Raw genomic sequence first — 15,528 nt, 5'->3', positions numbered from 1 at the left:
AATACTTGACAGACTTTGCAAAGTCGCTTCATGACATGTGTCCGACTCACTTTTTGATCTGTTTGGAATCTTGGAGGACAAAATCGAATCTGGCTGGCAATCCAGACTGCGCTTACGAATCAAGCGCTAAAGGCGAGGCGATGAGGCGCTCATGATAAGGAATGAGAGCAAATCTTTGTCATGGCGTTTAATGGTTAACTTGGCTGCTTTTGGGGGAGGAATCAAGCGAGGGAGGGAGGGAGGCAGGCAGGGAGGAGGACTTTTGTCCAAGCGCAGCTCCCCGTTGAAACAATTTTTCATGGGCAAGGAACACAGAGGACTATTTCAGGGGGTCCCACGGAGACAAGATGAAACCTCTGGCGTTAGGATTCACGTCAGAAGAGAGCGTCCTAGCCGCCCGCCGGTTCTAATCACGGCGACTGCGCCCAGAAGCTGATAAGACACAATCGATACGAGCAAAATCCAAAGCGGCGTGGAATAGGAGATAGCCGAATGAAGAATTTGGCCCAACGAGCTGCCGCAAGTCTTTAGTCCGCCACGCTTTTGGCGAGACGGTGCTTGGTCAATCGCAGGTCAGTGAAAGAACGTCTTGAAAATTTCATTCAAACAAGAATTGAGTCTTGAACTCCGGGGAAGCCTTCGGTCCCGGTTCTCCACCCACGGCAACATGGACGAGGAGATAGGCGAGGAGAAAGATTGGAGGCGGCTGGAACCCCAGCGCGGCGTCAAAGTCTTCCTGAGCGTCTTGTACAGCCTCATCCTGGTGACGGGCATCGCGGGCAACTCCGTCACCATCCGAGTCACGCAGGTTCTGCGGCGCAACGGCTACCTTCAGCGGAACGTGACGGAGCACATGGTGAGCCTGGCCTGCTCGGACCTTCTGGTTCTGCTGGTGGGCATGCCCGTGGAGCTCTACAGCGCCATCTGGTTCCCGTTCAGCACAGCGTCCGGAGGGGACGCCGCCTGCAAGCTTTACAACTTTGTGTTTGAGGCGTGCAGCTACGCCACCATCCTCAACGTGGCCACGCTTAGCTTCGAGCGCTACGTGGCCATCTGCCACCCCTTCCGCTACAGAATTCTGAGCGGGCGCCGTACGTCGGCTTTGCTGGCCCTGGCCTGGCTGCTGTCCGTTCTGGTGGCCCTGCCGCTGCTGGCGGCCACGGGGACGCAAGGCCACGTACCCGCGCGGGCCGACGGCCCGGTCCAGAACCTGACCTTCTGCACCAATCTGAGGGAGCGCTGGCTGATGTACCGAGTCAGCGTCTTTGTGGCCTTCCTGGTCTACGTGCTGGTTTTGGCCGCCGTGGCTTTCATGTGTAGGGCCATGATCGTGGTCCTGAGAAAGTCTCTGGGCTCCTCGGACGGAAATCTCAAAAGGCCCCGGCATGAGAGTGAAAAAGTGAAGATGGCCAGGAAGCAGACGATCGTTTTTCTGTGTAGGTTTTCGGCACGCTAGCTAGCTAGCTAGCTAGCTAGCGTCAACCCGAGCCGCCCCCGCCGACAGTGATTGGCGTTTGTGTTCCCTCAGGCTTGATCGTGGGCTCCTTGCTGGTGTGCTGGTTCCCCAATCAGATCCGCCGGCTGATGATGGCCGGCGCGCCCAAGTCCCGCTGGAGCGCGGCCTTCTTCCACAGCTACATCGTCCTCCACCCGGTGGCCGACACCTTCTTCTACCTGAGCTCGGCCCTCAACCCCTTCCTGTACAACGTGTCCTCCCGCCGGTTCCGCCGGGTTTTCGTGCAAGTGCTGCGCTGCCGCCTCGGCGTCCGGCACGTCAACATGCGAAGCGTGCCGTCGGTGCCGAGCTCCCCCAGCCGACCCGTTCGCTCCCTGCCGCTGGCCGACGGGATCCGATCCGAAGAGGAGCCGCGCGGGAAGGGGCGTGACTCGGGAGCAGAGGCGGCGGAGACTCTCAACAAGGACTTGGCTTTGTAGGAATTGACAGATTGATGCCATATGCATGCTCAAATGGCTTGATTGTTGCAAATTGTTGCCTGTCCAGCGTCGTGTGCGCCAGCCAATTGACCGCCGGGCACAATTCATCCAATCTCACAATGAAGACGAGTCACTGACGACTAATCAATCAATCGTCTTTGTTGATCTCGTGACGCCAGTTGGAACGAGCAGTGCGATTCAATGCTCTTCCGCCAGATGGCAGTGTGTACAATATTTCTACCTTTCGTGCAAGATAAAACCAAATCGAGTCTGCTTTTCACACTGAGTAAGCTTCTTCGAGATCAATACAATACAACACTCACAGGTTTCTGCCATATTTTCATCCTGAAGATTTGACCCCACTTGGCGTAGCTTGAGTTGTGCCATTAGAATAAACGGAGCAAAGAAAATTTCAGGTCAAACAGGAAACACTTTATTTGTTATTTTTTCCCCTCCAAAGTAAAACAAAGCAATTTCATAAGTGATTAGTGCAAAGGAAACGATCACCAAAAGACATCATTGTGATTAGCCATTTTTTATATATTAAAAAAAAAACACACATCAATATCAGGAAGTTACAATAAATGTGCAATAAACTGACAAGTCCACCAATCAGTGCAGTGAGTAACAAATACGAGGTAAATGTTAGAAAAATACAATATGCATACTCATTATAATGAGCCTTTTCTGGGTTTGTTTTTTTTTGTACACGACCACCACAAGAAGAAGAATGCCGAGCTCAATCTACCCGTATGTCAGTGTTGCCACTCGCTTCCCTGATCAATAAAAACCGCCTCACGCATTTCTAAGAGCTTTGTGTTGCTACGGGTACTGCTATCTTTTTTTTTCTTCTCTCCAACATGCACATAGCAGGTGAGCATAGTTTAAGTCACGAGGTAAATAAGAGGTCTAATGCTACCGTTTGAATATTTCTCCCCTCCAACCTTGATATGGCTCAATAGTGGCCCGATTGATGTGTAAATGATCCTTTGGTGCCAATGGACAGTGCTTAGCAAATAGAAAAAAGGTGGCTTTGGGACATTTTCACATCAATCCATTCTTTGCGGCTCTCCACACTGTCCAAAGTGGAAACGTGGGAAATTGGCTTGTTTGCAACCTGAGCCGGCGCTCTGCACTTTCCCCCGCCCGCAAAAGCGCACAATTTTTGCAAGCCGAAAAGCTTTTCTGGCCGTTTGGTTCTGCGCAAGCAAAGGGTGGAGCCAGACGCTCACAAGCAGGACTATTCAACTCTGCACAGCAAAAGAATAAAAGGACCATTTCACGAACAAGGTAACAGAGGCAACATGATTCAACAGCAACAACAACACGCAAAAGTAAGATGGAGCCAAAGCAGGCGTCTAAATACCATACCAGCAAAGCGATGAGCGCACCTGGACAAGACCGCTGGCCCGAGGGAGCCCATTGCTGACGAGAACAGGTGCAAAGCAAAAGCTAGCCGGGCACACGCAACCGGGACGAGACCGGCCGCCCGAGGGAGCCCATTGGTCCACCTGACGAGAGCAGACGCAAATGCTAACCGGGTGACGTCGCACCAAAAAGGATGCGGGGAAAACATGAAACCAAACCAAATGTAGCAAAAAAATCAGCAAGGCCAGGCAGCAAGTGGGCAGACAAAGTCAGCAATCCTGACACAAAAGTTTGAAGGACACGTGCTTGCAATTGGACCAGAAAAGCAAGCAAAATCCAGAAGCAGTGCCACGAGGAGCTTGTGGCAAGACTGCAAAGCGCAGCGTTCACGCCGCCCGTGTGCGCAAGCACCATCTCTCTCCACGCGAGCTTTGCCTTCTTCGCATTGAATCCGGATTTGCACAAATGCAAAGTGAGGAAAAGCGTCTCCGAGCTCCGGCCGCAAGCTCCGGCCGGGTCCTCTGGCGGGCGAAGCTCTCCGAACCACCGCGTGGAGTCGAAAGCTCTGGAAGGCAGACAGCGAGTGAAAAGGAAGTCGCGGGCGGCCTTTGGCCTTCACGGTCTTACAGTTGGCCAGCTGCAGCCTGCTCTGCTCCTTCTGCTGGGCCGCCCTGCTCTTGCTTTTCATGTAGGTCAGCCTCTTTGCTTCCATTTCACCTGGCAAAAAGCAGAGCGCAAATGTGCTGCGGGGATGCGCCCAACTTGAGGCAGAGGCCTTGGCGTTAGTAGCAAAAGCAAAGCGGCCATCATTTGGGGACAAGAATGCTGAAATACGGAGCAGCGGAAGGGGCGTCCCGGGTCTACCGCTCGTACGACGGATCACCTGCCGGCGGGTGGCGTGAACCCGCTCGGCGTCTCCGAGCTCCGGTGGCGGCTCTCCTTTACTTTACCTTGCGGCTCTCTCCGGGTTGCGTCGCGGGGATCGCACACGCGCTGGCGGCGGCGCCGGCGGCAGGCAGGCGTCACAACGGCTTGAGGTTGGGCTCGGAGGAAGGCCACGGAGGGGAAAGGCGGCGACCGGTCGGGGGCGGACAGAGAAGGGGGCGCCCCGTGGTCCCGAAAAGCCGAGGGGATCCTCCAGCGGGGGAGCGGGGACGCCTCCTCGCCGGAGGAGCCCGCGACGGGCGGCTGGGCTTCGGGCCCAGGGGTTGATGATGAGGACGACTTGGGGAGGAGGTGCAGGATGGAGGAGAAGAAGGAGCAGGATTCGGGGAGGGGGATGGTCCCGATTCCGCTGTCCAAGGTTCGCATCTGGCAGCCGGACCCTGGGGCACAAGCACAACGGTCGGCGGGGGGAGGGAGGGGAGGGAGGGAAGGAAGGAGGGAGGGAGGGAGGGAGGGAGGGGCCGGCGACACCGCTAACCGGCTAACTGTGGCTGAAGTGGCTGGCACTGAATTCCGTTCTTTAGCCCACCCGTCATTATTTACATCACCAAGACGGACAACACTGCATTGGCTTCGACCTCGTTAATCCCCCCCCCCCAAAAAAATCATCATTTTTCTGTTGCGTTTGTGTCACTCTCCAAATAAGCAAAGGACTTGTAGCCATGGCGTGTCATGGACTTTACTTTCTACCAGTGCCAATTGACACGGAGGCTGGAAAAGAGCCAATTGAAGTGAGTCCACTTGAACCACGCTGTCCATCCGTCCGTCCGTCCATCACGTTTGACATTGAACAACCAGCATGCGTCCACCACAGCCACCATGGAATGCACCATGCCTTGAAATCCACACCGCATTTTTAAGCCGGATCCCTCCGGGTGTCAACAAATGCCATTTTCTTAGCTCAGCATCTGACAATAAACACGACGAACTGCGGCCAGACAAAATCAACCTTTCTGTCGGCGTAAGAAGCAGGAGTGAAGAGCAAAAAGTAGGCACAGCTTGAAATACATATTCCAATTGAGTTGCCCTGCCATTTGGTGGCCGACGGTGGAATTACACCCAAAACCGCCGGCCCAAATTTGACAGAATCTGACCCTGGGATCCGCCACGCCGGGGGATTCCCGTACATTGGTGAGCAAACAGAAGCAATACGATGGCGACGTTTGCATGAAACGGAAACATTAGCTCTCCCTCTTTGAAAAGGGGAAAAGACGCCCAAGAGTCTCCTGCGCCGTTGCCGCCGCCGCCGCCGCCGTTGCCACCACACGACACACAAAACCACGACACGAGCATCGAAAGCACGACTGGCAATGGATCTAATTGAACAATTAGATCCAGAATGGGCTCACCCTGGCAACATATGAGGAGGACGATGAGGCCAGGCGAGGCAATGCGTGGACAACATGCCGCCGGGCTGAGCCGAGCCGAGCCGGGCTGAGCCGAGCCGGGCCGGGCCGAGCCGAGCCGGGCCGAGCCGAGCCGAGCCGAGCATTACCTTCACAATGCAGACTGGCCGGATTGCTCCCGAGTGGCTCCTGTCACCATCGTAAAAGTTCACCTTGTCTGCGGGACGCCTCCCACATGCCCGCACGCGCGCACGCGCGCACGCACGGCGGGCCCGACTCCAGCAAAATAGAAATAAGGCTAAAGCGCTTTCCCCCGTGTCGGAAGCAACGCAACGAAGCAAGTAGCAGAGGGAAACTTAGTTGGGTTAGTACTTAGGAGGCCTGGACTTACAGCAACATTTCAAAAGTGCTCTTTACTTCTTTCTGCAAAAAGGCAAGAAAGCCTCAGTGAGACTTCCCAGAGGCACGGCTTGCTGCGGCCGCTGCCAGCTTACCCGTGACGGCGTCCTGCAGGGCGCTGGCCATCAGGGCCGCCTTTTCCCCCTCTCCTCTCTGGCCCGCCCGTCACAGAAAGCAAAGAAAAAAGCAAGGTCAAGCACGCTAGCGGAAAGAAGCTCACCGCCGCTTCCTTCACCTGCGCGTCCCCGATGATGTCACCGCGCGGGCAGGGCACGGCGATGCACGCTCGCACCGCATCGTGCGACTCTCTCCTTCCCGCCGAGCTGAAATGGCAAATGGTTAGCGCCGATCGCGCCTTGGCCATTCCCACGACGACGACAGCGACACGTCTCACCAGTCTTTTCCGTCGCTTTTTCTCCGCTCTCTCTTCTTGTCCGTCTTGGTCTGCTTCCCCCCACCCAGCAGCGAGCTGATCTTGGGATCCCTCTTCTCCTCTTTGGCCTTGGCCACGTCCGTCTTGGCCGGAAGCTTCCCCTTGCGGAAACCGAACCAGTTGGCCAGGGCCGATCCGGACTTGTGCTTGACCTGGCTGCTCCTCTCCTGCTCCTGAGACTTGTGCAAGTTCTCCTCGATGCCGAGCATCACCTTCTCCTCGATGGCGGTGACGGCGCTCCGCCTCTCGGCTTCTTCGCAGACGGGTTCGCCGAAGGCGCTGCGGAACTGCTGCTCGATCTGCAGGCGTCTCTGGAGCCTTTCGCCGGACGAGCCCGGCCACGGAGGAAGCGCCGGGCCTTCCTCCATCAGGAAGTTGTTGAGGAGCGATCGGTTCAAGGGGCAGTGGTAGCTGGCGGAGCAGCTCACGCTTCCCGGCAGAACGTCGCCCAGGGAGTTGAGGGAGCTCCCGGAGTGCGTTTTGATCTGAGTGCGCACCTTGCCGGAGCGATTGAAGCCGGGGCGCTCGGCGTAGCGAGCGCCAAAGCTTTGGCTCCGGGCCTTGGCCCCGTTCATGCCCATTACCGGCTTCAACGGGGGTCTGGTGGACACCGAGACGGAACGCTTGAAGAGCCAGCCTTCCTCGTCCAAGCCCCAGTCCGGCGTCACGCCGCCGCCGCCGCCGGGCTCGGAATCCAGAGAACTGCAACGGGTCTCCTCCGTCTTGCGTTCCTTCATCACGTGCGCCTCGCAAATGTACGTCTGGTAGCTTTGGACGCCTTTGGCCCACGGCTCGGGATCCTCCCTGTTCTGCGGACGGGCGAACGTGAAAAAGGTAGCGCTTTCCGCTCCCGAGATCGCCTCGTGGGATCTGGCGTTGGCGGGAAGGGACGTTTTGGCAGCTCTGGAAGCAGCACTCTGGCACTTGGCGTAGTAGACGTCGGCGTACGTCTGAGGCGGGACTTGGGAAAGTTTGGGCTCGCTGATGCTCTGCTGAGACCTTTGCAAAACGTTGGGCTTTGGCGCCACCGTTCCGCCGTGGTACGCGGCGGCTCTCCCGACCCCCGGTTCCGATTCAAGGTGGGGGGCGGCCGGCGGCGGCCTGGGCGAATGGCCGTTGAGGACCACTTGATTGTCGACTGAAAAGTCGCTCTGGCGAACGGACGCGCTCTTGCCCGCGCACGGAGGATCGTTCACTTGTCCGGAGTCCGACGCGGTCCTGAGCAGGAGCGAGGCGGTCCGACCCGGCGGGAGCAGGGCGGGCGGGGAGCCCGGCTCCGAAGAGGCCGACGGGTCGGCGAGTCGCTCCGGGTGAACGGTGGCGGCTTGCGGCTGCGCCGCCGGAGCCTTTGAATCTTCACCGTCGGCCGTCAGCGACGCGCTTTTGACCGGCGACGCCAGGGGGGAGCGCTGTTGCACGCGCTCCAAAGACTTGGAGTCGTCGTCCTTTTCCGCCTCGTGATTCAAACTGTGCGCTTTTCCGTGATTGGCCCGTTTGTTGGGGCACCCGGACTTGTGACCCGGGATGAGGTTTTGATGCAGAGGCGAGCGGACCTGTTTGTGCTGTTCCGCTCCGGCGTCGGCGCTCTTGCTGCGCAGGATGAAGGCCTTCCTGGCCGAGTCGCAGAGCTGCGCTTTGGGCTTGGGGTTCCTGGAAACGCCGTCGCCGTGGCGAGGGACCTCGGCCGAAGAGCTGCGCTGCCGGGCCTCGCTCACGCAGCTCAAAGCTTTGGCGGCAGAATGGCGCGCGCCGGGGTCGGCGTCTCTGGCCCGGGAATCCGGGCGGTCCAGCCGGGATTTGCGGTCGCCGGATGGTTCCGGGTTGTTGTTGCTGTCGCTCAAGGTGACGCCAGAGTTGTGGCTTTCCGCTCGCGGGTGCTCTTTTAAGTTCTCCGGCGCCTCTGCTGAGAAGATGGCGTTGTCTGTGGTGGCGGTGAGAGGTTCTTCTGCCCCGTGGTGGCTCTGGACTTCTCCTGACATGTGGCCACCGGATTCCTGACTGATACGCCAGTGGTTGCCGCTCTCGTGGCTGATGCCTCCGACCACGTTTTTGTTTGTCCCCGACGGGTTCATTTTGACGCCCGGCAAGGAGATGCCCTCGTCGGACGCAGTCGTGCGGTTCTCCTTTGAGACGCTGCTCTGAAGACGCTGGAGGTCTGCCGGACGAGCGCCAAGGGGGCCGGCGCTGGTCTCGGGGTCCCAGCCGGCGACGCGCTGCGTTGCAAGCATCATAGTCATCACAGTGGCTCGCTGGCGGTGGTGACCTTGGGAGTGTCGGAGGCTGTTTGTCACCTGTTGTTTGGACGGGCCCCGCCCCTCCGCCCACGTGCGCGATCCGGCACCGGACGACGGCAGACGGCCGCCGCCTCTGCTGCCACGTGGGCACGTTAGACTCAAAAGACCGGGCCACCTCCCCACGCCAATCGACACTTTTCCATTCCTTTGGATTTCCTGGACAGAAGAAAGCATTTGACTTTCAACCAAACAAAAAGCGGACTGATGACCAATGACAAATCCAAAAGAAAACCTGTGGCAGCGGCGGCGGCGGCGGGCTCGGCGCGGTGCCGACTCGCTGTTGGAAGAAGACGCTCAGGAGGCGGTTCTGCTGCTCCAAGTCAAAGACACGCGTACGCAGCTTGACGCATTCCTCTTTCAAGTCCTGCCAAAAGCACAGGAGGGAGGGAGGGAGGGAGGGAGGACGTGGCAAGAGCGAAGAGGAGAACATCGCCAGAGCGAACACTTGAGTCTCCAACTTGGCGTACCTTTTGAGCGAGGAGAGCCTGGACCACCTGGTTGGCCACCTGCAGTCACAAACAAACGGTTGAGTAGACGTTTGACAGGGCGCCTCCGCCTACCGCGGGCGGTGTCCTACCTCATCTAGGCAGCGTTCGTACTGCTTCCTCTGGTTGCGGTTTTCCAAGGAGAGAGCCGAGTTCTCGGCCTGCGAGAGCCACAAGCACACCGGATGAGAGACGGCCAGCGCATGGGCGCTGATCATCAAGCGGAGTTGCCATCGTGACCAGCCTAAAATGTTTTCCGCCGAGTCGCACCTCCAGCGCTCTGAGGCGCCGGAGCACGGAAGCGCCTTCGTCGGAGTCCTCGTCCGGAGCCTGCGGCGACGTTTGCGAAGGCGCCGGAGCCTCCAGGCTGTCCTGCTGCTTCCACATCTCCTCCAAAAGTTTGTCCTGGAAAACAAAGCGCAGATTTGGCCTAGGTGGATTGCGTCTCGGTCTTTTGTACCTTATATGCTTTCATCAGGTCCAGTGGGTCCACCTTGGGGCCCTCCGATGAGTCCTGGTTCTGCAGGAGGCTTGGCGCGCTCTCCTCCATCCTGCAGAAAGAAGAACGGGACCTTGTCATTTTGCCGTTTTCTTTTTGTGACTCATCTGGAAAGCGGCTGCATTGAATGTCATTCATTTGACGCCTCCTCAATGCTCATGTGCGCTTGATGACTTTTTTTTTTTTTTTGCAACATCATCCGTCCATCCCCTGATCGGGCTCAACGGTTCTGTGATCACTTGTGATGGCTTGGGCTCATGTTGAAACGCCAGCCAGCTAGCTAGCCAGCCAGCCAGCCAGCCAGCCGCAGTGTATTTTTAGAAAGCCATTTGCATTTGAAGGAGCAAAAGAGAAGCCAAGTTGCCTGGTGCGCGTAGCTCATCAAATTGCTCAACGCGCAAAACAAAGCCAAACACTTGCTGTTAAACGCTTTGGTTACGATTGACAGCTCCTAAGTTTGACTTGATGGCTCAGATTTTCTCCAACTTCCTGTTACCGCTACGGGGTGTGTTTGCCGCGGTGCACGAGGGGCGAAGGTTTTACCCGGCCGGCCGGAGAAGTTCTGTCGCAGCGTCACCGTCTGCCAGAGCCTCCGCCACGGGTCGGCCCGCTTCCCTTCCCTTTCCTTCCCTCTGACCGTCCGTCCGTCCGTCCTTCAGCTTCGCTCCTGATTGCTGCCTGCGCAAATGAATACATTCTTGTTGATTGGAAATGCGTTGAGAATTGCAGAAGGACTGAAATACAGATGTTGGTGAACAGGAAGAACCATTTGGGTCACATTCCAGTCCATCGCTGCTGCCAGCTTGATGGTTTGTGATCCTGGAACTTACGGTCATTTTGCAATCGCCCCGGCGTGTACAAAAGGATGCGTTGACACGGATAGGCCTTTACAAATGTCCATTAACGTGATAAGAGTTGCTTCGCTCACAATGAATCCAGGTCAAGTGCCACGACACTTGATTGCGCCTCTGGCCGCTTCCGACTCACTCCGACCCATTTACTGCGCTGGGATGCTCGCCGCACGTGAACTACTGCCAAGTTAACACGACGCAAATAAACAAGACTCGGGGAGACAAATCAAACACCGACGAGGAAGGACATCTCCAGGCAAACGCTCACCGTTTAGTCTTGAAGAACAAGATTGAATAGCACTGCTGCCTAGTGGCGCTTAGCGGGAACGGTCGCACGGACATCGGAACCGACTCAAATATACGTGGACGTTGACACTTGCTCCTGAAAAGCCGCGAGTTCGGGCCCACGCTGAAGCCCCCCCCCCCCCCGAAAGGCCATCGCAAATGAAGACAGCCATTCCAAGTGAGTGAGGCTTTGTAAAATTGCAAATGGCCTCAGGTGCACGTGCGAGTCACTGGCAGTGACGCTTGCCAAGGAAGCGCTCGCCGCCTCTGCTGACCTACAAATCATTTCTGGGACGAAGGACTTGCGAGTTCACTTCCAAATCATTTGGAATACTATGATGAACGGGATTGCTGTCGTATCGCGCGACTAACAGGACACCGACTCGTTTGTTGGGCTCTGAAGACGAGACACGTTGTTTGGAGAATAAAGGCAGAGGTGCGCTCCAAATGTTTTTGGCGCACAACGGAGCCTCGCCTCGCCTCGCCTCGGCTGGAAGAAGAAGAGCGGGCCGCGCTGCCTCCGCCGGCTCGACCGGGACAAATGTGAACATTGATGGCGCTTCACAATGGGCGGCAAACAAAGGCGGCACGGCACGCGCTGACTTTGGGAGTAAAGAGCCCTCTTATACGTCTTACTACGCCGTTAAAGTGGCCATTCAGCCTCGGACGTCGGAACCATCGGGGACGGGCCCCCCAGGGCATCGAGTGCAGACGCTCACGTTTCGACAGCTTCCAAATGGGTTAGCTTGTCCCCAAACTACGAGCGGATTCCACTCGGCCCGTGCGGAACGCATCAATGGCCGTCGGGCTAGCTTAGCGCTAACTAGCGGCTCCATCTTGTCATTCAGCCACACGGGTGCATCGTCTCCATTTCAAACGTGTCTCTTTCAATGAATTGACTGTAACAATGGTTTCATTCAACAACATCATGGCATCTAAACAATGTAACGAGTTAGCTCGTCTTCCAACAAGGCGTAGCGGATGATGTCCATCTTTCACTTTGTATTTTGCTTGCGATTGCGTTTGGCCTGCCTGCCTGCCTGCCTGCCTGACTGGCCGGCCGCTGATATTCTTAGCGCTTTTTGAAGATGGTTGACGTTGCAGAGGTTGTTACCCCGCTGAGACGACGTTACTATTCTGTCGCTCTCGCAGTCTAATCTGGTCCCGCCGCGTGTTTTTATTTCTGGAGTTCAATCTTTGAGCGAGAGCTATTTATTGCCGATGTGCTTTTAAAAATAGACGTATCTTTTTTGATTGTGCTCACGCTGAAGGCCAACAATCAGGATTATTTCAGGTAGCACATTCATCTTTTGACATCTGTTGTGAAAAGGAAAGAAAAGGATTTGGACCAATCCCTTCGGGACACTTTGGACCTCGGTCAAATTCATTGAACCATTTCATTTAGCAACTCAACGTCGATTGAACGATGCCGCCACGTCGACGACACCTGCGAGTTGCAAAAAAGCCCCAAAACGAAGTGCTGCGCTCCGATGCGGACTGACTGGGCCGGCCGCTTCTGAGCCTTTCCGCTCAGGTCCGGTGGCAGCCGCTCGCCACAAGCACTCGCTGGGAGCCTCAAAGAACCTCCGGGCGAGCGCCGACCCCCTTTTTCCTCGGCTTGTTGTGGCGGTGCGACAGAATCCATCAGGCCGCCTGATAACGCGTGAGGTCTTCTTTGGCGGAGGCCCGATCTGCGCCGAGGTCAGAGCCACCCCACTCGAGCCGCTCATTTTTCGCCAGGCGGCGGGCGGTTAACACGTTTGTTTTTTTTGCCCGCTTGGGTTTAGTGCGGTGTCAGGGCTTGATTTTGTTGGGAGTGAAACTTTCCAAGAAAGCGCCACGCCAAGAAGTGGCCCAAAAAGCCTCAAAGTAAAATGGCCTGCCGGCTGGACCGTTGCGATCGACGTGTCCTGCGGGCGGGCCAACTAGCCTGCAGGAGCCAGTCAATTATTGATGCGGGGCTTAGCTTAGCCTACTTTCTCTGCGACTTCGGGGCAAGCAAGCAAGCATGCCGATTTGTCGCCATGTGTGCGTGCGCGCGCGCGTGCCACGTCTACCTGTTTGTGTATTATGCACGCAGCGTAGCCAGGCTCGGCCCAAACCGTTTCAATGTGGCCGCAGCGTCTAAACGGAGGCTTTGGTGAGACGTGGAAAGACTCGACTTGCTTTGCGCATGGCTTCGCTCCGGGCCATTTTGCCAGCGGGGCCAAAATCCGGCTTCCGGAGCCGGATTTTGCCTCAGCGAGCCGGCAAATCCTCCAGTGTCAAAAGTCAATAAAGGGCTTGCTACTTTGAAATCTTCTGCTTTTCCTGCTTCAACTTTGACGTTGTGATTTGGAACAAAGTGAGAGTGTGACTTGTCAAAGTACGGCTGTTTTTGTCAAGATGTTTTTTCTTGAAAAAGATTCTTCTCAAAGCAACTACTACTATGTATGTTTATATTACAACCTTGGGACAAAGTCATTCCAGCTATTCTATTAGTCAAACTGAAGGCTTACTTGCATTTTTCTCTTGCTACATAACAAGCTATTGAAAAATGCCACGTTGCATCATAACAATACGTCTTTTTTCTTGGGGGAAAAAAAACAACAACTCTCTTCTCCAAATTGTTCCCCCATTCATGATTTTAACAAATAGACAAATATGAATTTGTCACGTTCGTGTGTGTGTGTTTTTTGCCTCTCGAATGGAGTTGGCTTTTTACCAGCCGCACGCGCGCGCATGCATGCACGCACGCACGCACGCACGCACGCACGCACGCACGCACGCATACGTGACATCACAGGACCTTTGCACCTTTTCGGGATATGACAATTATGCCATAGTATGTCTGCATTGGCGGACATCAAAGCGTCAACTTGTGCTTAAGCTAAGCTAAGCTAAGCAGAAGCAATGGGTTGCTTGCCGGCACATCATGCTCCTGCTCCTGCTCCTGTCCTTACCTCGTCAGAGATGGACGTTACATCCCCGGAGCGCAGCGGGTAATCTGGGTCAGTGGCGGCAGCAGCGTCGGCGGCTGCAGCAGCGCATCCATCCGGGCCCGCCCGTGCGGACGCCCGCATCCGGCATCAGGAGCATCTGGCAGCAGGCGCTCGCATCCTTGCGCACAAAAAAGAAGGGAAGGAGAGCAAAAAATATGGATGAAGGGGAAGCAGAGAATGGGGATTCTATCTAGCAGGGCTCTGCCAAGGACTCAGCAGCTCCGCTCCGCTCCGCTCCTCCTCCTCCTCTTGGTGTTCTTCCTCCCCCCCTCACGCTCACGGTGCCTAATTTGCCGCTTTATGGCTCTATTTGTGTCTCCCTGTGATGCTCAGCCGCGTTTCCACCTCGCCGCTCTCTCTCTCTCTCTCTCTCTCTCCTCTCGCTCTTTGGGTTCCTCAGCTGCCCAGAGGATGCTGAACATGTGTGGACGGCGGGGGGCTGGGCTGGGCCGGCTCGGAGTCCAGGGCCACGCTTCATAGGTGGTGACGCGTGTGGAGCCAGCGCATTTGGGGGGCATGAAAGTGGATTGTTTGTTTGTTTGTTGCATGCACTCCCACCTCCCCTCCCCTCCCCTCCCTTAACCCAGTTTTGCAGTCTGACAAGAGAAAAGGCATTGCAGACATTTGGGATATTAACAGAAGGATTTTTGGATTGGGGGGGAAAAGGGACAACTTGCTATTCAGATGTTGAATTTGAGTATTGCAAAAGATAGAAGACTAAAATAGTCTTTTCTAAACCCAAATGTGGTGGGGGCGGGGCGGGGCAGGGCAAGGAAGGGAAGGGATCTGCTTTTACAGCGCTGCAACAGAGAGCTGCGTGTATTTATAGCAGGCTTGGCGGCGGAGGACGACGTGAGGAAATAAGCTCCTCTATTTTCTCGGCGCCCGCCCGCCGTCACACATGCGTGCGTGCGTGCGCTCGCTCGCATCTCGGGTGGTACGCTGCCAGGCTGCGTTAGATCAAATGGTGCGCAGGCACGCACGCACGCACACCCAAAATGCACTTAAGTGTCTCTTTTAGGATGGAGAAGACTCGCTCCCGAGTGCGCTTAGTCACGCTGGTCTTGAGCCAAATTACAAGTCGGCTGAGCCAATATTGAGCACGTGAACGGTTGAAAGATGCGCTCATATGAAGATGCATGCACGCATGCATGCATGTGTGTGTGTGTGTGTGCGCCGTTGCAGGAGAATCCCTCTGGGCTTCTGCTTTGACCTAGATGGAGCCGTGATGCTCGGCAGCCTGACAGGCAGGCAGGCAGGCAGGCAGGCGGGCAGGCGGGCAGGCACGGCGTGTGCATATGCGCAGGATGCGCACGCTCCGCCTTCAAAATGCAGCCCATGCCAAAACGGAAAAGATGCAGCAAAAGAAGCAGAGATGCCAGAAGCGTAGCTGGAGGCCGGCCAATGACAAGGGCCTCAAAGAGGGGCCCCGCTCAGCTTATGTAACTTGAAAAGAAAGGAAACCAACCATTCATGAGTGGCCAGTCAAAGCGACAGTGAACGTAGCAGAACTCACCTAAAGGGAATCAGTTGATCTTCAGGGTGCTGGCACAATGGCACAAGTCGGCCGCTTTTGCTTGATAGTCCAAGGCGGGAAGTCGGCCGGTATCTACAACAAAACGGGAAACTGCTCATGGGGTGCTGTTTGTCACTTAAGCAGGCGTCCTACTCACTGGCGCAATAAAGAAGCTTCCACAATGAAGCATC

The 15,528-nt window shown here is 56.2% G+C and overlaps 2 protein-coding genes across 11 annotated transcripts; one reads left to right on the top strand and one right to left on the bottom strand.

Moving 5' to 3' along the window:
- The first annotated feature begins 113 nt into the window (after window positions 1-113).
- gpr39 (G protein-coupled receptor 39) lies at window positions 114-2,539 on the top strand. Its single transcript, XM_049728938.2, has 2 exons — window positions 114-1,436; window positions 1,529-2,539. Exons 1-2 carry the CDS (start codon window positions 668-670, stop codon window positions 1,933-1,935), a joined length of 1,176 nt encoding a protein of 391 aa, XP_049584895.1. The 5' UTR covers window positions 114-667; the 3' UTR covers window positions 1,936-2,539.
- Window positions 2,346-15,488, bottom strand: LOC125974081 (nck-associated protein 5). Of its 10 annotated transcripts, XM_049728924.1 has the most exons (15): window positions 15,338-15,488; window positions 13,783-13,939; window positions 10,248-10,382; window positions 9,666-9,756; window positions 9,476-9,610; window positions 9,298-9,366; window positions 9,188-9,226; window positions 8,953-9,084; window positions 8,718-8,876; window positions 6,388-8,639; window positions 6,229-6,316; window positions 6,089-6,146; window positions 4,254-4,628; window positions 3,931-4,020; window positions 2,346-3,868 (listed from the first exon to the last, which is right to left on the bottom strand). In XM_049728924.1, coding segments are annotated over exons 4-15 (3,489 nt in total). In that variant the 5' UTR covers window position 9,756; window positions 10,248-10,382; window positions 13,783-13,939; window positions 15,338-15,488; the 3' UTR covers window positions 2,346-3,866. The 10 variants fall into 10 exon arrangements, 7 of the variants coding, with proteins under 7 accessions (XP_049584881.1, XP_049584883.1, XP_049584882.1 ...); XR_007483373.2 differs by lacking the exons at window positions 4,254-4,628; window positions 15,338-15,488 and adding an exon at window positions 5,986-6,017 and having other exon boundaries at window positions 13,783-14,372; XM_049728926.2 differs by lacking the exon at window positions 15,338-15,488 and having other exon boundaries at window positions 9,699-9,756; window positions 13,783-14,373.
- Window positions 15,489-15,528: the final 40 nt, after the last annotated feature.

This window comes from Syngnathus scovelli, chromosome 8, assembly GCF_024217435.2.
Source record: "Syngnathus scovelli strain Florida chromosome 8, RoL_Ssco_1.2, whole genome shotgun sequence".
Taxonomy (NCBI): Eukaryota; Metazoa; Chordata; class Actinopteri; order Syngnathiformes; family Syngnathidae; genus Syngnathus; species Syngnathus scovelli.
The sequence above is the reverse complement of the archived record's forward strand: the minus strand, read 5'-3'. Positions and strand labels throughout refer to the sequence as shown.